Source organism: Lagenorhynchus albirostris, chromosome 3, assembly GCF_949774975.1.
Source record: "Lagenorhynchus albirostris chromosome 3, mLagAlb1.1, whole genome shotgun sequence".
Lineage (NCBI taxonomy): Eukaryota > Metazoa > Chordata > Mammalia > Artiodactyla > Delphinidae > Lagenorhynchus > Lagenorhynchus albirostris.
In genome coordinates this window covers 35,915,425-35,938,560 of record NC_083097.1, presented here as the reverse complement: position 1 = coordinate 35,938,560, position 23,136 = coordinate 35,915,425, and the positions used below count along the sequence as shown (strand labels likewise).

General features: G+C 37.8%; 1 protein-coding gene across 4 annotated transcripts in view; it reads left to right on the top strand.

Moving 5' to 3' along the window:
• The window catches only part of TMEM267 (transmembrane protein 267), a 31,079-nt gene extending 10,766 nt beyond the window's left edge, over positions 1-20,313 (top strand). For 2 of the 4 annotated variants that reach the window (XM_060146048.1, XM_060146051.1), the window contains exons 2-3: positions 1,384-1,771; positions 18,866-20,313. In XM_060146048.1, coding sequence (XP_060002031.1) covers positions 1,460-1,771; positions 18,866-19,201 — 648 coding nt within the window. In that variant the 5' untranslated portion in view covers positions 1,384-1,459 and the 3' untranslated portion in view covers positions 19,202-20,313. Of the gene's footprint in view, positions 1-307; positions 648-1,383; positions 1,772-18,865 lie in introns of those variants that run through there. The other 2 variants (XM_060146050.1, XM_060146049.1) reach the window with 2 other exon arrangements.
• Positions 20,314-23,136: the final 2,823 nt, after the last annotated feature.

Sequence of the window (23,136 nt, the reverse complement as noted above, 5' to 3'; positions counted from 1 at the left end):
GTCCATCTTCATAACGATACCACATTCTTCATTACTGTAGCTTTATAATAGACTTGAAATCAGATGGTGTAAGTCCTTCAACTTAGTTCTTTTTTAAAGGTGTTTTCCTATTCTAGGTCTTTTGCATTTCCCTATAAATTTTAGAATATATACAATGAGCTATGCATAGTTTTTATTACAGAATGGAGGTTGAATCATTCTCAATAAATCATTTAGTTATTCTTTAAGTCTCAGAACTAAAACAAAACAATACAAAAACTTCACGTATCACACAATGTTGATAACTTTAACTAGATAAGTGATTTCAATATTCTATGCCAGGCAAGCACTCAGAATTATGATTGCCTTTTTATGTCAGTTAAGGTTCTTTGGTTAGAGGTAACAGAAAGGAAAAGGGGGCTTATTGGGAAAATCCTGAGGTAGCTCATGGAAGGTGAAAGGTGAGCTGCAGGAACCAGGGCAGCTCTGAGAACCTTAGAGATTGGACCTGAGGACTTGATGTCCTTATGATTCTTTTTTCCTAGGCTGTCCCATGTAGTGGAGTCCATGGTCTGTAAGAAGAAAAAGAACTTTCCCCATCAGCTCCACTAGGGAAAATTCTGGAAGGGAGTCTGATTCGCCCAGCTGGGGTCACCTTCATAAGCAGAGTAATCACTACTAATCACTACTATAAAATTATTACTAATTAGTAATTGCTTGTTAATCACTACTATTAATAAGAGATACAGGGAATTCTAATTGGTCAGCTCCAGAGTTTGGGTATTTTGATGAGCAGTTTTCCCAAGGGAAGTGGATGCTGTTATCAGAAAAAGTATGGAAAGCAGTTGCTGGGTACACAGACGCAATGGATCCCCACTGCGTTGCTGAAAGAAAGAACCATTTGATGACCTCAAAGTAGTAGATTAGTCAGTGGGCTTTCTTAAATTTCCCTTGATACATGCTACCATCTAAACTGTTGTTCCTACAAAGCTAATCTGTTCTCTTTGGGCCACATGGCATATTATATATAAATGTAAGAAATACCATTTCTTTTAATACGAAAGTTGCTAAGAGAGTATATCGTAAATGTTCTCATCACACTCACACAAAGGTAACCATGTAAAGTCATGAATGTAACTAACCTTATTGTGGTAATCATTTCACAATACATATGTATATCAAATCATCATGTTGTGTAAGATAAACTTACACAGTGCTATGTACCAGTTATATCTCAATAAAGCTGGAAAAAATAAAATGAAATTACTGATAACAGTTAAAGAGAAAAAGAAATACCAGTTTTTACAACTTGGTTTTATACTTGTAAAATTATTCTCAATATTGTTTTGTTTATATATTATAATGGCAGCCCATAATCTTCATTTTCTCTGCTTTCTATTTTAGGGTGACTGGGAATGTAAACAAGAATAAGCTGTTTGTTTCCTGATGGCTTTTAGCATATATTGACATACCATTTGTGATGGCATCTGAGACTGAGAAGACCCATGCTTTACTCCAGTCTTGTAGCACTGAATCTCTTATTTCCAGCCTTGGTCTGGGCATTTTCTGCCTAGTAGCTGACAGACTTCTTCAGTTTTCCATAATTCAACGAAATGACTGGCTTCGTGCACTCTCAGATAATTCAGTACATGGCGTGATTGGCATGTGGTCATGGGCAATAGTCATTGGAATCAAGAAGAAGACTGACATTGGAGAAATCGTCTTAGCTGGATTTTTAGCCTCTGTTATTGATATAGACCACTTTTTTCTAGCTGGATCCCTATCTTTAAAGGTAAGAAACCTATATGTTTAATTTTTCTGGTCTTTCATTTTTTTTAACATCATTTTATTTATCTTCACAGCATCATTCTACTTAGAGCTAGAGAAGATTAGCCTTATTTTAAAACAGGAAAGCCCATTCTTCCAACTTTTTTGAGCACCGAGTACTTCCCTGAGGGCACAGACATGTTGCTGACCACATTATATGGCATCACAAAGTGCCGTGGATGCACCCAGAGCAAGGGCTCACTAATTGTACCGAAGGAGTTCCATTCTGGCTTTACAGAGGATGTGTTTAGCCAAGTCTTTTTTTTTTTTAATTGAAGTATAGTTAATTTACAATGTTGTGTTAATTTCTGCTGTACAGCAAAGTGGTTCGGTTACATGTATATATACATTCTTTTTTTCTAATATTTTTTTCCATTATGGTTTATCATAGGATATTGAATAGAGTTCCCTGTGCTATAAATAGAATATTGTTGTTTATCCATTACCCAAGTCTTGAAGGTAAGATTAGCTAAGTGCTTTAAAGTAATGGGGGTCATTCTCAAGACCATCCTAGTCCTTTTTGTATCAAGGTTCTTTCTTTAGGACCACACTTAAAATTTTCCCCTATTCTTCATGTTTTACAGTTAATATGAAGCGTGCCTATGTGCTCCATAACAGCTGAATAGCTTTAAGATGATTCCTAGGCCTGGGGAATGACTGTAATGGATTCATTCATTCCTCAAGTCCCTCTTGAGGCCAAGGTGTGCATTTCAGCAGGCTGATCAGGACACAGTCCCTGGTGGAGAAATTGAGGAATTTCATTGAGGCTTTAGGGGTATAGCTTACACAGTGACCTATTAGTATAGCTTATACAGTGACCTATTAGTATTTAAACCTAAAATGGCAGTTCAGATAATATTTTCTAAGTGTCAACAGATTTACCTACTGTTTGTGTAGTTATGATCTATAAACACATCAGGAAAGAAATACAAACTTGTAGAGCAAGGACTTAGCTTTGTTCACCACTGGCTAGAACACTGTCTGGCTTACCTAGTAGGTGTTCAGTAAACATGTGTTGAATGAATAAGAAATGATCTTTTGTTCTTCCCAGTATGTGTCAAGTCCCGCACCAGGTACTTCTCAGAGGTTGTCTCACTTATTTAGAAATTTAATCAGTAAGGAATCAGTAATTCCTGATTGAAGACAAATTTTAACTTTTTTTTTTTTTTTTTTTGCTATAAGTAGAGGCAGCATAACATTGCTGTTTAAGATTGGAATTAGAAGAACAGAGTTTAAATCCTAGTATATGGTCTCAGCAGAGCACTTTTCTTCCTTAAGTCTCAATTTTGTCATCTCTAAAATGTGGATTGTAACGTTACTTCCCTCATAGGGTTGTTGTGAGGATTAAATGAGTATGTTAAGTGACACACCCTTGCAAATAGTTGGTAAAAAGTGTGATTTAGGAGAACTGCCAAGATGGTGGAGTAGAAAGATCCTGAGCTCACCTCCTCTCATGAGCACACCAAAATCACAACTATCTGCAGAACAACCATCAACGAAAAAGACTGGAACTTACCAGAAAAGATCTTCTACAGCTAAAGACATACAGAAGGAACCACAACGAGATGGGCAGGAGGGGCAGACTCGTGATACAATCAAATCCCATACCCCCTGGGTGGGTGAACCACAAACTGGAGAATAGTTATACTGCAGAGGTTCTCCCACAGGAGTAAGAGTTCTGAACCCCATGGCAGGCTTCCTAGCCTGGAGGTCTGGCACCAGGAAGACAAGCCCCCAGAGCATTTGGCTTTGATGCCAGCAGGGTTTAATTGCAGGAGCCTCACAAGACTGGGGGAAAGAGACTTCACGCTTAAAGGGTGCACACAAAATCTCATGTGCACTGGGACCCAGAGCAAAAACGTTAATTTGATAGGAGCCTGGGCCAAACCTACTTGCTGGTCTTGGAGAGTCTCCTGGAGAGACGGGGCAGCTATGGCTCAACCTGGAGACATAGACATTGGTGGCAGAGATATTGGAAAATATTCAAATGTGTAAATACTGCTGCTGGGGGCTGCCATCTTAGCTCATTAGTGCCAAAACCTGGCCCCACCCAACAGCCTGTAGGTGCCAATGATGCCTCAGGCCAAACAACTAACTGGGTGGGGAATAGCCCCACCCATTAGCAGAAAGTCTGCCTAAAGATTTCTGACCCAGACACACGGCTAGACATGGCCCTTCCCACCAGACAGCCAAGACCCACCTCTAGCCACCAGTGGGCGGGCACCAGCCCTTCCCACCAGGAAGCCTATACTAGTCTCTAGACTAGCCTCACCCACCAGGGGGCACACGCCAGTAGCAGAAAAATACAGTCCTTCAGGCTGCAGACCAAGCCTGCCAACAGCAAGCCAGACCTGACCCTGAGACAAGCTGGGCCCTGCCCCTGCCCACTAGCATGCCAACGCAATCTTTGGGACACTCCACACACTATACCCAAATGTGTCAGGAACTGCCCACCCCCCACCAGCCAGTGATACGAAACACGCTTTGGGATCCCTGGGCCCTGCAGTCAGACCAGGAACGAGCTCTGCCTGCCAGTAGTCCAGCACTAACCCCGGGATCTAGCTTCACCTGCCAGTGGGTAGGCAATAGCCCCAGTGTCTTCAGGACCCTGACTCCACTCAGCAGTAAGCCAACACTAGCCACAGGGCCCCATGGAGTTCTGCAGCCAGCTGCCTCATGACCAGGCCCCGCTAAACAGCAGCCAGCAGCATCCACACAAGACAGGGCCTGGCAACCAACTGGACTAAGAGCCAACTAAGCCTGCCAGGCCACCCACATAGTCAGCCCAACACAAAAGAAGGACCCACACAGCCCTCTTAGGGGGACCCCTAGACCATATGGCTTGGGTGATGAGAGGGGAGTGCACTGCTGGGATGCATAGGATGTCTCCTACAAAAGGCTACTTCTCCAAAGTTGAGAAATGTAACTAACCTACCACATACACAAAAATGCAAATAGCAACCTATGGCAGAATGAAGCAGCAGAGGAATATGTTTCAGACGAAGGAACAAGATAAAAACCCAGAAGAACTAAGTGAAGTGGAGTAGGCTATCTACCTGAGAAAGTTCAGAGTAATGATTGTAAAGGTTATCAAAGAACTCAGGAGGAGAATGGATGCACAGAGTGAAAAGTTAGAAGTTTTTAACAAAGAGTTAGAAAATATAAAGAAAAACCAAACAAATGAAGAATACAATAACTGAAATGAAAAATGCACTAGAAGGGATCAATAGTAGACTAAATGATACAGAAGAATGGATCAGTGAGCTGAAAGACAGAATACTGGACATCACTGCTGCTGAACAGAAAAAAAGAATGAAAAGAAATAAGGACAGTTTAAGAGACCTCTGGGACAACATCAAATGCACTAATATTCATATTGTAGTGGTCCTGGAAGGGGACGAGAGAGACAAAGGGCCTGAGAAAATATTGAAGAGATAACAGCTGAAAACTTCCCTAACGTGGGAAAAGAAATAGTTACCCAAGTCCAGGAATTGCAGAGTCCGATGCAGGATTAACCCAAAGAGGAAGACACCAAGACACACTGTAATCAAAATGACAAAAATTAAAGATAGAGAATATTAAAAGTAGCAAGGGAAAAGCAACAAATAACATACATGGGAACTCCCGTAAGGCTATCAGCTGATTTTTCAGCAGAAAACTCTGCAGGCCAGAAGGGAGTGGCAGGATATATTTAAAGTGATGAAAGGGGAAAACCTACAACCAAGAACACTCCACCCAGCAAGGGTCTTGTTCAGATTTCAGGGAGAAAGCAAAAGCTTTATAGACAAGCAAAAGCTAAAAGAATTCAGCACCACCAACCCAGCTTTACAACAAATGTTAAAGGAAATTCTCTAGGCCAAAAAGGAAAGTCTGCAACTAGCAACAAGAAAATTATGAAAGGAAAAACTCATGGTAAAGGCAAACCTACAGTAAAGGTAGGAAATCATCCAAACGCAAAGCTAGTAGGGAGGTTAAAAGACAAAAGTAGTAAAAATCATCTGTATCCACAATAAGCAGTTAAGAGATACACAGAACAATTAGATGTAAAATATGACATCAAAAGCAGTAATTGTGAGTGCAGGAGAGTACAAATGCAGGGTATCTAAAATGCATTTGAAATTAAGAGATCAACAACTTAAAACAATCATATATATACATATATATATATATATATATAGAGAGAGAGAGAGAGAGAGAGAGAGAGAGAGAGAGACTCTTACAAAAACCTCATGGTAATTGCAAACCAAAAATCTCTAATAGATATACACACAAAAAGAAAAAGGAATCCAGACACAACACCAAAGATAGTCATCAAATCACAAGAGAACGAAAGAAGAAAGGGGGGAAAACACATACAAAAACAAATCCAAAACAATTAACAAAATGAGAATAAGAACATACATATAGATAATTACCGGAAATGTAAATGGACTAAATGCTCCAAACAAAAGACATAGAGTGGCTGAATGGATACGAAAATAAGACCCATATATATTCTGCCTACAAGTGACTCACTTCAGATCCAGAGACACATACAGACTGAAAGCAAGAGTATAGAAAAGGGTATTCCATGCAAATAGACATCAAAAGAAAACCAGGATAGCAATACTTGTATCAAACAAAATAGATATTAAAATAAAGACTGTTACCAGAGACGAAGAAGGACACTACACAATGATCAAGGGATGAATCCAAGAAGAAGATATAACAATTATAAATATATGCACCCAACTTAGAAGCACCTCAATATATAAGGCAAATATTAACAGCTACAAAAGGAGAAATCAACAATAACACAATAATAGTAGGGGACTTTAACACCCCACTTACATCAATGGACAAATCGTCCAGACAGAAATCAATAAGGAAACACAAGCCTTAAATAACACGTTAGACCAAATGAACTTAATTGATATATAGAGAGCATTCCATCCGAAAGCAGCAGAATACACATTCTTTTCAAGTTGGAACATTCTCCAGGACAGATCACATGCTAGGCCACAAAACAAGCCTCGGTAAATTTAAGGAAACTGAAATCATATCAAGCATCTTTTCCAACCAAAACACTGTGAGACTAGAAATCAACTACAAGGAAAAAAACTGCAAGAAACAACATGTGGAGGCTAAACAGTATGCTACTAAACAACAAATTAATCACTGAAGAAATAGAGGAAATCAAACAATACCTAGAAACAAATGATAACAAAAACATGATGAGCCAAAACTAATGGGATGCAGTAAAAGCAGTTCTAAGAGGGATGTTTATAGCAATATAAGCTTACCTTCAGAAACAAGAAAAATCTCATAAATAACCTAACTTAACACCTAAAGGAACTAGAGAAAGAAGGAAAAACAAAACCCAAAGTTAGTAGAAGGAAAGAAATCATAAAGATCAGAGCAGAAATCAATGAAATAGACATGAAGAAAACAATAGAAACGATCAATGAAACCAAAAGCTGGTTCTTTGAAAATGTAAACAAAATTGATAAACCTTTAGCCAGACTCATCAAGAAAAAGAGAGGGCCCAAATCAATAAAATTAGAAATGAAAAACGAGAAGTTAAAACCGACACAACAGAAATACAAAGGATCATAAGAGACTACTATGAGGAACTATATGCAAATAAAATGGACAACCTCTAAGAGATGGACAAATTCTTGGATAGGTACAGTCTCCCAAGACTGAACCAGGAAGAAACAGAAAATATGAACAGACCAATTACCAGTACTGAAATTTAATCAGTAATTTTAAAACTCCCAACAAGGGACTTCCCTGGTGGTCCGGTGGGTAAGTCTCCATGCTCCCAATGCAGGGGATCCGGGTTCGATCCCTAGTAGGGGAACTAGATCTCGCATGCATGCCACAACTAAAAGTTCGCATGCTGCAACTAACTCTGCATGCCACAACTAAGAGTCCACATGCTGCAACTAAGAAGGCCACATGCCACAACTAAGAAGTCCTCATGCCACAACTAAGAAGCCCGAGCCTGCATGCCACAACTAAAAGATCCCACATGCCGCAACTAAAGATCCCGCATGCTGCAGCGAAGATCCCGTGTGCCGCGACTGTGACCCGGCGCAGCCTAAATAAATTAATAAATTAAAAAAAAAACTCCCAACAAACAAAAGTCCAGGCTTAGTTGGCTTCACAGGTTAATTCTACCAAACAAATAGAGAAAAGTTATCCTTCTGAAACTGTTCCAAAAAATTGCAGAGGAAAGAATACTTCCAAACTCATTCTATGAGGCCACCATCACCCTGATACCAAAACCAGACACAGATACCCCCCCAAAAAAAATTACAGGCAAGTATCACTGATGAACATAGATGCAAAAATCATCAACAAAATACTAGCAAAGTGACTCCAACAATACATTAAAAGGACCATACACCATGATCAAGTGGATTTATCCTAGGGATGCAATGATTTTTCAGTATCCACAAATCAATCAGTGTGATACACCACATTAACAAACTTAAAAATAAAAACCATATGATCATCTCAATAGATGCAGAATAAGCTTTTGATAAAATTCTATATATATTATTAAAAAATTCTCCAGAAAGTGGGCATAGAGGGAACATACCTCAACATAATAAAGGCCATATATGACAAACCCACAGCTAACATCATAGTCAATGCTGAAAAGCTGAAAGCATTTCCTTTAAGATTAGGAACAAGACAAGGATGTCCACTCTTGCTACTTTTATTCAACATAGTTTTGGAAATCCTAACCACAGCAATCAGAGAAGAAAAGGCAATAAAAGGAATCCAAATTGGAAAGAAGTAAAGCTGTCAGTGTTTGCAGATGACATGATATTATACATAGAAATTCCTAAACATGCCACCAGAAAACTACTAAACCTCATCAATGAATTCAGTAAAGTTGCAGGATACAAAATTAATATACAGAAATATGTTGCATTTCTATACACTAACAATGAAATATAAAAAACAGAAAAAAAGAAACAATTCCATTTACCATCACATCAAAAAGAATAAAATTCCTAGGAATAAACCTAACTAAAGAGGCAAAAGACCTGTACTCAGAAAATTATGAGACCCTGATGAAATAAATTGAAGATGACACAAACAGATGGAAAGATATGCCATGTTCTTGGATTACAAAATCAATATTGTTAAAATGACCATACTATCCAAGGCAATCTACAGATTCAATGCAATCCCTATAAAATACCAATGGCATTTTTCACATAACTAGAACAAATAATTTTAAAATTTGTCTGGAAACACAAAAGACCCTGATTAGCCAAGAGTCTTGAGAAAGAAGAACAGAGCTGGAGGCATCAGGCTCCATGACTTCGGCCTATACTGCAAACTCCAGTAATCAAAACAGTATGGTACTAACACAAAAACAAACACATAGATCAATGGAACAGGATAGCAAGCCCAGAAATAAACCCATGCACTTATGCTCAATTAATCTACCACAAAGGAGGCAAGAATATACAATGGAGAAAAGGCAGTCTTTTCAGTAAGTGGTGCTGGGAAAACTTGACAGCTACATGTGAAAGAATGAAATTAGAACATTTACTAACACCATATACAAAAATAAACCCAAAATGGATTAAAGACCTAAATATAAGACCAAATACTATAAAACTCATAGAGGAAAACATAGGCAGAACACTCTTTGACATTAAATCACACCAATATTTTTTCGGATCTGTCTCCTAGAGTAGTGGAAATAAAAGCAAAGATAAACAAATTGGATGTAATTAAACTTAAAAACTTTCATATAGCAAAGGAAATTGTAAACAAAATAAAAAAAACAACCTATGGAATAAGAGAAAATATTTGCAAACGATGCAACTGACAAGGGATTAATTTCCAAAATGTACCAGTAGCTCATATAGCTCAATATCAAAAAAACAAACAACCCAATCAAAAAATGAGCAGAAGAACTGAATAGACACTTTTCCAAAGAGGAAATGCAGATGGCCACCAGGCACATGAAAAGATGCTCAACATTGCTAACCATCAGGGAAATGCAAATCAAAACCACAGTGAGATATCACCTCACACCTGTTAGAATGAATATCATGAAAAAGATTACAAATAACAAATGTTGGTGATGATGTGGAGAAAAGGGAACGCTCATACACTGTTGGTAAGAATGTAAATTGTGTAGCCACTATGGAGAACAGTATGAAGGTTCCATTAAAAGCTAAAAATAGAGCTACCACATGATCCTGCAATCCCACTCCTGGGCATATATCCAGAAAAGATGAAAACTCTAATTTGAAAAGATATATGCACCTCAGTGTTCATAGTAGCAGTATTTACAATAGCCGAGATGTGGAAGCAACCTAAATGTCCATCGACAGAAGAATGGGTAAAGAAGATGCAGTGTATGTATATGTGTGTGTGTGTGTGTGTGTGTATCTATATATATAGATAGATAGATACACACACAATGGAATATGTCATTTGCAGCAGTATGGATGGACCTAGAGATTATCATACTAAGTGAAGTCAGACAGAGAAGGGCAAATATGTGACATCACTTATATGTGGAATCTTAAGAAAATGATATGATCTTATTTACAAAACAGAAATTGACTCACAGACATAGAAAACCAACTTATGGTTATCAAAGGGGAAAGGTGGGGGAGGAAGGGATAAATTAGGAGTTTGGGATTAACAGATACACACTACTATATAGAAAATATTGAATAGATAGACAACAAAGACCTACTGTAGAGCACAGGGAACTATATTCAATATCTTGTAATAACCTATAATGGAAAATAATCTGAAAATGAATAAATATATGTGTATAACTGAAGCACTTTCCTATATACCTAAAGCTAACACAACATTGTAAATCAACTGTACTTCAATTAGAAACAAAAACAAAAAAGGAAAAGTGTAATTTATAAATGCATTCATCTAGAATTTAAGTATTTCTATTGTAATTCTTAAAAAACATTTAGGCTGTATACTGTATTTATTCCCTAATTCATTGATAAGCAGTAGTGTTAAGAATATGAGCCATAGAGTCAGGCAGATCCAGTATTAGATTCCAACTCTGCCACTTGATAACTGCACACTGTGGGGAAGTTACTTAGTCTCTCTAAGTCCCAGTTTCCTCCTCTATAAAATAATCCCTAACTCATAGGGCTATTTCTAGGATTAAATGAGATACTGTACATAAAGTATAGCATAGTGCATGTATTGATCCTTATATTTTCTTTTAACATCTTTATTGGAGTATAATTGCTTTACAATGTTGTGTTAGTTTCTGTTGTATTACAAAATGAATCAGCTATATGTATACACATATCCCCTCCCTCTTGTGTCTCCCTCCCACCCTCCCTATCCCACCCCTCTAGGTGGTCACAAAGCACTGTGCTGATCTCCCTGTGCTATGCAGCTGCTTCCCACTAGCTATCTATTTTACATTTCGTAGTGTATATATGTCAATGCCACTCTCTCACTTCATCCCAGCTTACTATTCTCTGTCCCCGTGTCCTCAAGTCCATTCTCTATGTCTGCATCTTTATTCCTGTCCTGCCCCAGGGTTCTTCAGAACTTTTTTTTTTAGATTCAAAATATATGTGTTAGCATATGGTATTTGTTTTTCTCTTTCTGACTTACCTCACTCTGTATGACAGACTCTAGGTCCATCCACCCCACTACAAATAACTGAATTTCATTTCTTTTTATGGTTGAGTAATATTTCATTGTATATATACGCCACATCTTCTTTATCCATTCATCTGTTGATGGACACTTAGGTTGCTTCCATGTCCTGGCGATTGTAAATAGTGCTGCAATGAACATTGTGGTACTGTCTCTTTTTGAATTATGGTTTTCTCAGGGTATATGCCCAGTAGTGGGATTGCTGGGTCATATGGTAGTTCTATTTTTAGTTTTTAAAGGAACCTTCATACTGTTCTCCATAGTGACTGTATCAATTTACATTCCCACCAACAGTGCAAGAGGGTTCCCTTTTCTCCACACCCTCTCCAGCATTTATTTTTTGTAGATTTTCTGATGATGGCCATTCTGATTGGTGTGAAGTGATACCTCATTGTAGTTTTGATTTGCATTTCTCTAATAATTAGTGCTGTTGAGCAGCTTTTCATATGCTTCTTGGCCATCTGTGTGTCTTCTTTGGAGAAATGTCTATTTAGGTCTTCTGCCCATCTTTTGATTGGTTTTTTTTTTTTTAAATATTGAGCTGCATGAGCTGTTTATATATTTTGGAGATTAATCCTTTGTCTGTTGATTCATTTGCAAATATTTTCTCCCATCTGAGGGTTGTCTTTTTCCCTTGTTTGTAGTTTCCTTTGCTTTGCAAAAGCTTTTAAGTTTCATTAGGTCCCATTTGTTTTTATTTCCATTACTCTAGGAGGTGGATAAAAAAAGATCCTGCTGTGATTTATGTCAAAGAGTGTTCTCCCTATGTTTTCCTCAAAGAGTTTCATAGTGTCCAGTCTTACATTTAGGTCTCTAATCCATTTTGAGTTTATTTTTGTGGGTGGTGTCAGGGAGTGTCCTAATTTCGTTTTTTTACATGTAGCTGTCCAGTTTTCCCAGCACCACTTATTGAAGAGACTGTCTTTTCTCCATTGTATATCCTTGTCTCCTTTGTCATAGATTAGTTGACCATAGGTGTGTGGGTTTATCTCTGGGCTTTCTATCCTGTTCCATTGATCTATATTTCTGTTTTTGTGCCAGTGCCATACTGTCTTGATTACTGTAGCTTTGTAATATAGTCTGAAGTCAGGGAGTCTGATTCCTCCAGCTCTGTTTTTCTTTCCTCAAGACTGCTTTGGCTATTCGGGGTCTGTTGTGTCTCCAAACAAATTTTAAGATTTTTTGTTCTAGATCTGTAAAATATGCCACTGGTAACTTGATAGGGATTGCATTGGATCTGTACATTGCTTTGGGTAGTATAGTCATTTTCGCAATATTGATTCTTCCAATCCAAGAACATAGTATGTCTCTCCATCTGTTTGTGTCATCTTTGATTTCTTTCATCAGTGTCTTATAGTTTTCTGAGTACAGGTCTTTAACCTCCTCAGGTAGGTTTATTCCCAGATATTTTATTCTTTTTGTTGCAATGGTGAATGGGATTGTTTCCTTAATTTCTCTTTCTGATCCTTCGTTGTTAGTGTACAGGAATGCAAGAGATTTCTGTGCATTAATTTTGTAGCCTGCAACTTTACCAGATTCATTGATTAGCTCTAGTAGTTTTCTGGTGACATCTTTAGGATTCTCTATGTATAGTATCATGTCATCTGCAAACAGTGACAGTTTTACTTCTTCTTTTGCAATTTGTATTCCTTTTATTTCTTTTTCTTCGCTGATTGCCATGGCTAGGACTTCCAAAACTATGTTGAATAATAGTGGCAAGAGTGGACATCCTTGTCTTGTTCCTGATCTTAGAGGAAATGCTTTCAGTTTTTCGCCATTGAGAATGATGTTTGCTGTGCGTTTGTCATATATGGCCTTTATTATGTTGAGGTAGGTTCTCTCTATGCCCACTTTCTGGAGGGCTTTTTATCATAAATCGGTGTTGAATTTTATCAAAAGCTTTTTCTGCATCTATTGAGATGATCATATGGTTTTTATCCTTCAGTTTGTTAATATGGTGTATCACATTGATTGATTTGCGTATATTGAAGAATCCTTGCATTCCTGGGATAAACCCTACTTGATCATAGTGTATGATCCTTTTAATGTGTTGTTGGATTCTGTTTGCTAGTATTCTGTTGAGGATTTTTGCATCTATATTCATCAGTGATATTGGTCTGTAATTTTCTTTTTCTTTTTTTTTTTTTTTTTGGTGGTACGTGGGCCTCTCACTGTTGTGGCCTCTCCCGTTGTGGAGCACAGGTTCCGGACGTGCAGGGTCAGCAGTCATGGCTCATGTGCCTAACCGCTCTGCGGCATGTGGGATCTTCCCGGACCAGGGCATGAACCCGTGTCCCCTGCATCGGCAGGCGGACTCTCAACCACTGCGCCACCAGGGAAGCTCTGTAATTTTCTTTTTTTGTAGTATCTTTTTCTGGTTTTGATATCAGGGTGATGGTGGCCTCATAGAATGAGTTTGGGAGTGTTCCTTTCTCTGCAAGTTTTTGGAAGGTTTGAGAGGATGGGTGTTAGCTCTTCTCTAAATATTTGATAGAATTCACCTGTGAAGCCATCTGGTCCTGGACTGTTGTTTGTTGGAAGGTTTTTAATCATGGTTTCAAAATCATTACTTGTGATTGATCTGTTCATATTTTCTGTTTTTTCCTGGTTCAGTCTTAGAAGGTTTTACCTTTCTAAGGATTTGTCCATTTCTTCCAGGTTGTCCATTTTATTGGCATAGAGTTGCTTGTAGTAGTCTCTTATGCTGCTTTGTATTTCTGCAGTGTCTGTTGTAACTTCTCCTCTTTCATTTCTAATTTTATTGATTTGAGTCCTCTCCCTCTTTTTCTTGATGAGTCTGGGTAAAGGTTTATCAATTTTGTTTATCTTCTCAAAGAACCAGCTTTTAGTTTTATTTATCTTTGGTATTGTTTTCTTTGTTTCTATTTCATTTCTTTTATTTATTTATTTATGGTTGTGTTGGGTCTTCGTTGCTGTGCAGGCTTTCTCTAGTTGTGGTGAATGGGAGCTACTCTTCATTGCAGTCTGCGGGCTTCTCATGGTTGTGGCTTCTCTTGTTGCAGAGCACAGGCTCTAGGTACGCAGGCTTCAGTAGTTCTGGCACGTGGGCTCAGTACTTGTGGCTTGTGGGCTCTAGAGCTCAGGCTCCATCGTTGTGGCACCTGGGCTTAGTTGCCCCATGGCATGTGGGATCTTCCTGGGCCAGGGCTTGAACCCGTGTACCCTGCCTTGGCAGGCGGATTCTTGACCACTGCGCCACCAGGTAAGCCCTATTTCATTTATTTCTGCTCTGATCTTTATGATTTCTTTCCTTTTACTAACTTTGGGTTTTGTTTGTTCTTCTTTCTCTGGTTCCTTTAGGTGTAAGGTTAGATTGTTTAGCTGAGATTTTTCTTGTTTCTTGAGGTAGGCTTGTATTGCTATAAACTTACCTCTTAGAACTGCTTTTGCTGCACCCCATAGGTTTTGGATCATCGTGTTTTCATTGTCATTTGTCTCTAGGTATTTTTTTATTTCCTCTTTGATTTCTTCAGTGATCTCTTGGTTATTTAGTAACGTATTGTTTAGCCTCCATATGTTTGTGTTTTTTACGTTTTTTCCCCTGTAATTGATTTCTAATCTCATAGCATTGTGGTCAGAAAGATGCTTGATATGATTTCAATTTTCTTAAATATACTGAGGCTTGATTTGTGACCCAAGATGTGATCAATCCTGGAGAATGTTCCGTGTGCACTTAAGAAGAAAGTGTAATCTACTGTTTTTGGATGTAATGTCCTATAAATATCAATTAAATGTATCTGGTCTATTGTGTCATTTAAAGCTTGTGTTTCCTTATTAATTTTCTGTCTGGATGATCTGTCCACTGATGTAAGTTAGATGTTGAAGTCCCCCACTATTATTGTGTTACCGTCGATTTCCTCTTTTATAGCTGTTAGTAGTTGCCTTATGTGTTGAGGTGCTCCTATGTTGGGTGCATACATATTTATAATTGTTATATCTTCTTCTTGGATTGATCCCTTGATCATATGTAGTGTCCTTCCTTGTCTCTTGTAACATCCTTTATTTTAAAGTCTATTTTGTCTGATATGAGTATTGCTACTGCAGCTTTCTTTTGATCTCTATTTGCATGGAATATCTTTTTCCATCCCCTCACTTTCAGTTTGTATGTGTCCCTAGGTCTGAAGTGGCCCTCTTATAGACAGCATATATATGGGTCTTGTTTTTGTATCCATTCAGCGAGCCTGTGTCTTTTGGTTGGAGCATTTAATCCATTTATGTTTAAGGTAATTATCGATATGTATGTTCCTTTTACCATTTTCTTAATTGTCATGGGTTTGTTTTTGTAGGTCCTTTTCTTATCTTGTGTTTCCCACTTAGAGAAGTTCCTTTAGCATTTGTTGTAGAGCTGGTTTGATGGTGCTGAGTTCTCTTAGCTCTTGCTTGTCTGTAAAGATTTTGATTTCTCTGTCAAATCTGAATGAGATCCTTGCCAGTTAGAGTAATCTTGGTTGTAGGTTCTTCCCTTTCATCACTTTAAATATATTGTGCCACTCCCTTCTGGCTTGTAGAGTTTCTGCTGAGAAATCAGCTGTTAACCTTATGGGAGTTCCCTTGTATGTTTTTTGTCATTTTTCCCTTGTTGCTTTTAATAATTTTTCTTTAATTTTTGTCAGTTTGATTACTGTGTGTCTCGGCATGTTTCTCCTTGGGTTTATATTGTCTGGGACTCTGTGCTTCCTGGACTTGGGTGGCTATTTCCTTTCCCATGTTAGTGAAGTTTTCGACAATAATCTCTTCAAATATTTTCTTGGGTCCTTTCTCTCTCTCTTCTCCTTCTGGGACCCCTATAATGTGAATATTGTTGCATTTAATGTTGTCCCAGAGGTCTCTTAGGCTGTCTTCATTTCTTTTCATTCTTATTTTCTTTATTCTGTTCCACGGCAGTGAATTCTACCATTCTGTCTTCCAGGTCACTTATCCGTTCTTCTCCCTCAGTTATGCTGCTATTGATTCCTTCTAGTATATCTTTCACTTCAGTTATTGTATTGTTCATCTCTGTTTGTTTTTAATTCTTCTAGGTGTTTATTCTTTAATTCTTCTAGGTCTTTGTTAAACAGTTCTTGCATCCTCTCAATCTTTGCCTCCATTGTTTTTCCGAGGTCCTGGATCATCTTCAGTGTCATTATTCTGAATTCTTTTTCTGGGAGGTTGCCTATCTCCACATCATTTAGTTGTTTTTCTGCAGTTTCATCTTGTTCCTTCATCTGGTACATAGTCCTCTCCCTTTTCATTTTGCCTATCTTTCTGTGAATGTGGCTTTTCTTCCACAGGCTGCAGAATTGTAGTTCTCCTTGCTTCTGCTGTCTGCCCTCTGATGGATGATGCTATCTAAGAGGCTTGTGCAAGCTTCCTGATGGGAGGGACTGGTGGTGGGTCGCTACTTCTATTTTTAAGATATCTATTTTTACTTGTATAATTTTATGATATGTCTTTGTTTTATTATTTATCTATGAATGAAAAATTTGCATGAATATTTTAGAAATTAGAATATTTTAGAAATTAGGCAAGCAACAGAAACTTCTTGTTTCTTCCTTAGCAACTATTAATAGAAATAGACTTCACAAATGAAATTGTGAATAGTCAGTATCCCTCCACACATCCAGAGCACAACTGCTAATCATCTCAACATGAGGCTATTGCTCTCCTCCAAGTACTGATTACTGTAGCCCATCCCGCCCCCCATCCCACGCTGCTATTGAGGAGCATGATATATTGTGGGTATATAACTTAAAAACAAAGGTGGAGGCTAAAATGGCATAATACAGAAATGTTATGTGTTCTGACAAAGTAAAAATAAAACAACTAAAAATGTGGAGGAGCAGGGAGAGGTAATTAGGAATGTAGAATAAATAAACTCTTTGATGTTCAGCGGGTAGGTGGGAATTAAAGAATACTGGTTTAAGGAGTGGCTTTACAAGATACCCAGTTTAAGGTTGGTCTGATTTGACAGTGTTGCAAGGTACAGTCTCTTTAATGGATGATTTTCTTTTTAATGTGGTGGGAAGGTTGTGTCCTCTATTTTTTAAAAAATAGGAACCTGACTTTTGCCTTTACTACTTCTTTTTTCCCTTTACTACTTCTTTTTTCCCTTTACCACCCGAGTCTCCAAAGGCTACCTCTCCCTTCCTTTGTACCATCTTCTCCTGGAAAACTAATGCTTTTCAGAGCCTTGAATCATGCCCACTTTTAAGTCCTTTCTGTGTAGTTAGTGCTCTTATGTACGAGGACCCTACACTTGGGTTGAACTTTCTCTTTCTAGTGGTAACTTTAGATCAATCTTAGATTTCCCCTCATCTTTCTTCAATGCAGTTTTTTTTGGCTTGAGTGGGGAGTGTGAGAGAGTGCTCACTGACTTGGTGTTTAATACTTTAGAGTAATTGAAGTTTGGGCATTCTCTGACTTCTGGCTATGCTAAGTGGGGCTTGGTATAGTTTTATTTGTCGTTGTTCTGTAGTGTTTTTGAAGATGTGTGGGGAGATTCCAAATCAGGCAATCTTCTCTATCTTCAGCTTTATTTTTATTAGAAATTATCTAGTTGGAAATTAGCCTTTAGAATGTGTGAGAATGAAACCTTACTCATGGATCATTCAGGTGTTAAGCCTGAAATTTTCATTTGTTTAGATATTGATTACATTTTTACAATGGTTTAGAAATGCTATTGGTTTATTTAACTCAACTTTCAAATACTTGTTTAAAATAATATACTGCCTCTAAATGTTGTTATAAATAAATTCTGAAAGTATTCAAGGCTAATATAAAAGGTTACAACAAAAATACTCACCTTTTATGCATTTAGTAATTGAAGAATGGGGTGGGGGGAGGGACAAGATAGGGGAAGGAGATTAAGAGGTACAGACTATTAGGTATAAAATAATTAAGATACAAGGATGTAATTTACAGCACAGGGAATATAACCAGTATTTTATAATAACGTTAAATGGAGTATAATCAATAAAAATATATGTTGTACACCTGAAACTAATATAACATTACATATCAACTATACTTCAATTTTAAAAAGTTTAATTGAAGAATATTTTATTCAGTTGTGAGACTTTTTCAATACTCTTAGAGGTCCCAGACAATTTTTTTAAAGTCCAAGTTTACACCAACCATATATTTAGGATATAAACTGTTTGTATTGTGACTTTTCTAAGTAAATAATAGGAAGCTTTTAAAAATTAATCACATGTTCCTGAGATCGTGATTTCATTTTTAGTGCAAAGTGTTTTTGGAGGAGGTGGCATAGAAAACGTTTCCTTTGCATTTCCAATAGCCTGCAGGAAAACAGATGGTTACAATATTAGGAAGCAGCTATAAAATTTTGTTTGCCAAGAAGGAAATGATACTAGCTACCGCTTTCCCTGTGCAGGCTGCTATTACTCTTCCACGAAGACCTTTCCTTCACTGTTCTACTGTGATACCCGCTGTGGTTCTGACCCTGAAGTTTACGATGCACCTTTTCAAGCTCAAAGATTCATGGTGCTGTCTTCCCTGGATGTTATTTATATCCTGGACCTCACACCATATTCGAGATGCAATTCGCCATGGCTTGTGGATATGCCCATTTGGAGAAACTTCTCCTTTGCCATTTTGGCTTTATGTAATAATCACATCATCTTTACCTCACATCTGTTCATTTGTTATGTATTTCACAGGGACGAGCCAAGTGATGTCTTCAAAACATGGAAATTATATTGATGTCTGAGATAACCATATGGCAGTCTTAAAGAACCAATGGTTGAGATAATGACAGCCAACATTAAAGTGAATTTTAAAAACATGTTAGGTACTTATATTAATTATAAGATGTATAATGAATACTAACATTTCTTTATTTCATATATTTTGTTCCTGACTGAAGTTTAATTTGCCAAGTGCTTTAGTGAGTTGTGATTACTGGCAGAAACTGCTTTTGTGCACTTATGTTATAATATTCTTAAAAGACAGTAACATTAGACCTAGGTTATTGTTTCAGAAATAACTTTAGGAAATAATTATTATAATATGTTGACTGTAGTAACATTCTACCAAAGTAGTATTTTTTCATTATCTTTGCCCTCAAATCTCATGTGTTGGAGTTTTAACTGTTTTGAAAAACATAACTAAATTTAACAAAATATTTGTTTAAAATTAACATTAACAAAATATTGATACTTGACTCATAACCATAAAATCCACAAAAAAGGACCTAACCAATAATGTCATTTCAAATGTAAACTCCTGAATGTGCCATTAAAATTGTTTTAGTTGCTATCAATTTGTTTACATACTATTCTAAAATATTATACCAGTTAAATCATTTTTTTAAAATTTGCCTGATACTAAGAGACAAAACAATTTTTTTTCAAAAAAGTAGTTTTAGGAAATTGACTTTTTCCTTTGTTCTTTCAGGTTATCTTCTGTTAAAAATGATTAACCTTTATTAGAGAAGGAAAATTGAGTTGCTGTAAGTTTTACATTTGCACAGTTTAATATACTTTGACATAACAATCAGTGCCCCAAAGGCACCTGTTTTTTGGTAGCATTTGTACCAGCTGCTGTCTTCAGATTTTCTTACACATTTGTGTTTGTAATGCTGGTGACTGTGTGCCTTAACCTCTGAGAAGTGATGAAACAGTGCCTTATCCAAAGTTAAACAGAGTTCTGTAAATTGTTATAAAGGGTCAGCCTCTTTACTTTTTGTTGTTAAGCAATTGGTTGCAATCTGTTATATTTTATAATTTATTAGCTCTTACAATGTATTATTGTCTTTTGAGAGCAATTATTGTCAATTTAGTTGGTTTAATAGTAAACATTATATAGTGGGGGTAAATTTGATTAAGGTAGAGATTTTTAAAAAGCATATGATTTTAGAAATCCCTGGAAATAAAGCATATATGTTGTGTAACTCTTTCTGACTAAATCACAAAACTCTCCCTTTTTTAATTTCTCCATATTAAACAAATGAATATCATAAAAATATAAGGCCTTATTTAAGAATGTCACATTGACATTTTGGGGGTTGTCCTAACTTTATTAGAATGGGAACTCACTTTGACCATGAGTCCTTGCTTAAACAATAACTGAAAATTTTAAGTGTGGGTTTATCTTTATCTTTGTTCCTACCTCATCAGAAATGTTCCTTGTTCTCTAAGTGGTCTCTGAAAGCTGTAGTTGTAACCTCTAGAGCTATAGTAAGCAACTTCCCATGCCGCCATTTTGTCCCCTTTCTTAGAGAAAGAGTTTGCTTCAGTACAACTTATGTTGAAAGTTGGATTGTATCTTCTTTGCACAGGTGTGTTTTCTCCATTCTCCAGACGTCCTCCTTTCACTTAGTGTTCTCTCTTGGCTGTTTCACTGATCTGACCTCCCGATCTACTGTTTTCTTGAGCCATGTTCATTATGCTGGCTACTCAGGAGAACTTCCACCACTGAACTATTTTCTACTCATCCCAAGCCTACTTTCTTTTAGTGGTGGGCTAAGAACCTCAGTTGTGTATGGTTAAAACTCCCATTTATCCTCACCTCCTTTCTTTAACTTAGACCTCTCTTCTCCCAGGCAGCCACCCTCTTTCTCCCAATCAGACACATACTTCTTGGCTCCTTTCTCTTTTGGCTGGTGGAACAATTACTTTGTTTTTCCCATTTTTCCCAACTGAAGGGTAGAGGAATAGGGGCTATTCTGGTACTTGCTCACTGTCACAGCTAAACCATTTGTCCAACACAATTCTGTCTTCTTCCTTTGATATCTCATTATTTATTCCAAACCCTCTTCACCCTCACATGCTACCCTCTAAAACTCAGTTTCACCTTCTTTGATGATATGAGCAACTGGATCACTTTTTTCCCTTTTATTCTAACCCTTGATTTTATCCTCAGTCATCAGATGACTCACCTGAAATCGGGACTTCAGTATCTCCTCTTCTTCTGTACCACTAACTCTCATCACATCATATCAGCCATCCACCAGCACAGTAGGCCTCTGTACCTCCTTTTTAGGTGACACTGCTCATCTAGGAGAGCTCCAACTTTGTTTCCTTTTTCTAAACCAGTAGTTCTCAAACTGACATACATCAGAATCACCTATAAGGCTTGTTAAAACAGGGATTGCTTGAGGCCCACCCCAGAATTTTGACTTGGTACGTCCTGAGAATTTGCATTTCCAGCAAGGTCCCAATTGATGTTGATGCTGCTGTTCAGGAACCATCCTTTAAGAGCCACTGCTCTAGACACATCCTGTTTAACTTCCTTTTTCTCCCCTCCCTTCTCTTCATTGAGCCAACTCTTTGCCTTACTGATATGTTTAATTTTTCTTAACCTTCCTTTGTCAGCAGGTCCACCAGCCCGCTTCTGGGTACATTTAATTCTGTCCTGGCTCCACATATGCAGTGTGTAAGTTACTATGTCAATACCCTAATACCCCAGACTTTCTTGTGTGCTATCCAATTAGCCAACCCAGAATAATCCACAGCCTGCTTTCCCCATTTCTCCTTTAGATTACATGTCTTTAAAGTAGTTATGGATCCATGCTGACTTGGCCTACTACAATTCATACTATCTAACTTTGACTGGGTACTTAATAATACTTTGCTCGCTGCCCAACAACTTTTTCCCAAATATTGTACTAGACAAGCCGAGCCTCAGAATATCTGCCCACGTTAGATCCAGCCACAAGCCAGGAAGTGCACAGCATTTCACTGATCTGAGAAACTCTTGTTAATAATCCATCTCCACAGTTACTTTGCACTTTGCGTAAATCCACAGCATTGCCACATGCGTCCCTTGGCATTTCTTTACTTCCCAGGGATCATGATAATAATCAAAGGGTTTCTGAAGCATATTACCCTTTTGACTGATCTTGCAAGGAGTTATTTGGCTTATATACCCAGCAGCGCTAATTAACGCTGCTTCAAGGTTTGGGCAGCCTTCCAATTCCGTCTGCCCCATGATGGCCTGAAAAGGAGGGGAATGTCAGATTAGGGCTCTAACACTCTGATATTCCTCAAATACCTGTGTGAGCTCGCAAAGAAAGCACCCAACTGAATTCACACATCCTTACTCATTCAATATTCATTTGATTTAATTTAAGCACTGTCCAGGTTCTCAGATTAGCAATATTGATACCATGCACGTAAAGTGGAAGTCAGAGAAAATTTTCCATAAATGTCTGGGTGGTGTTAAATAAAGTGTAAATATGTGGTATAGTGGTTACATAACAGACCGCATACAGGGGTGGCATATCTAAATGACAGTGGTCATAACCTCGCTACCCTGAGCTATTTCACGCAATCGCAGGGAGTAACTGGAGCTTTTGGAAGTTTCATAAGAGATCCTATCAGGACCACAATGTATGCGGCAGAGGCCCTGCTCTTGGAAAGCCATGTGTAAATACCATACTTCCCTCTTCCTGGAGCTCTGTGGCTGTTTGCCCAGAGTCAATAACAATAGTCTCTCAGTGTTAGGCCTGTTCCATGGCCAGCAAAGACTGTGTCGTTTCTCTAGATTCTAAACTGATTGGCACAAGGCTGCCTTTGGTCAATCTGGACTCACAAAATGTTGTACAAGCCCCAGGCCAATCTTTCTAGAAAGGGCTCTGCCATTTCTAAGGTGTGAAACCCAGAGCAAATCACTCCGCAAGCCCTCTGCTCCCACCTCGACATA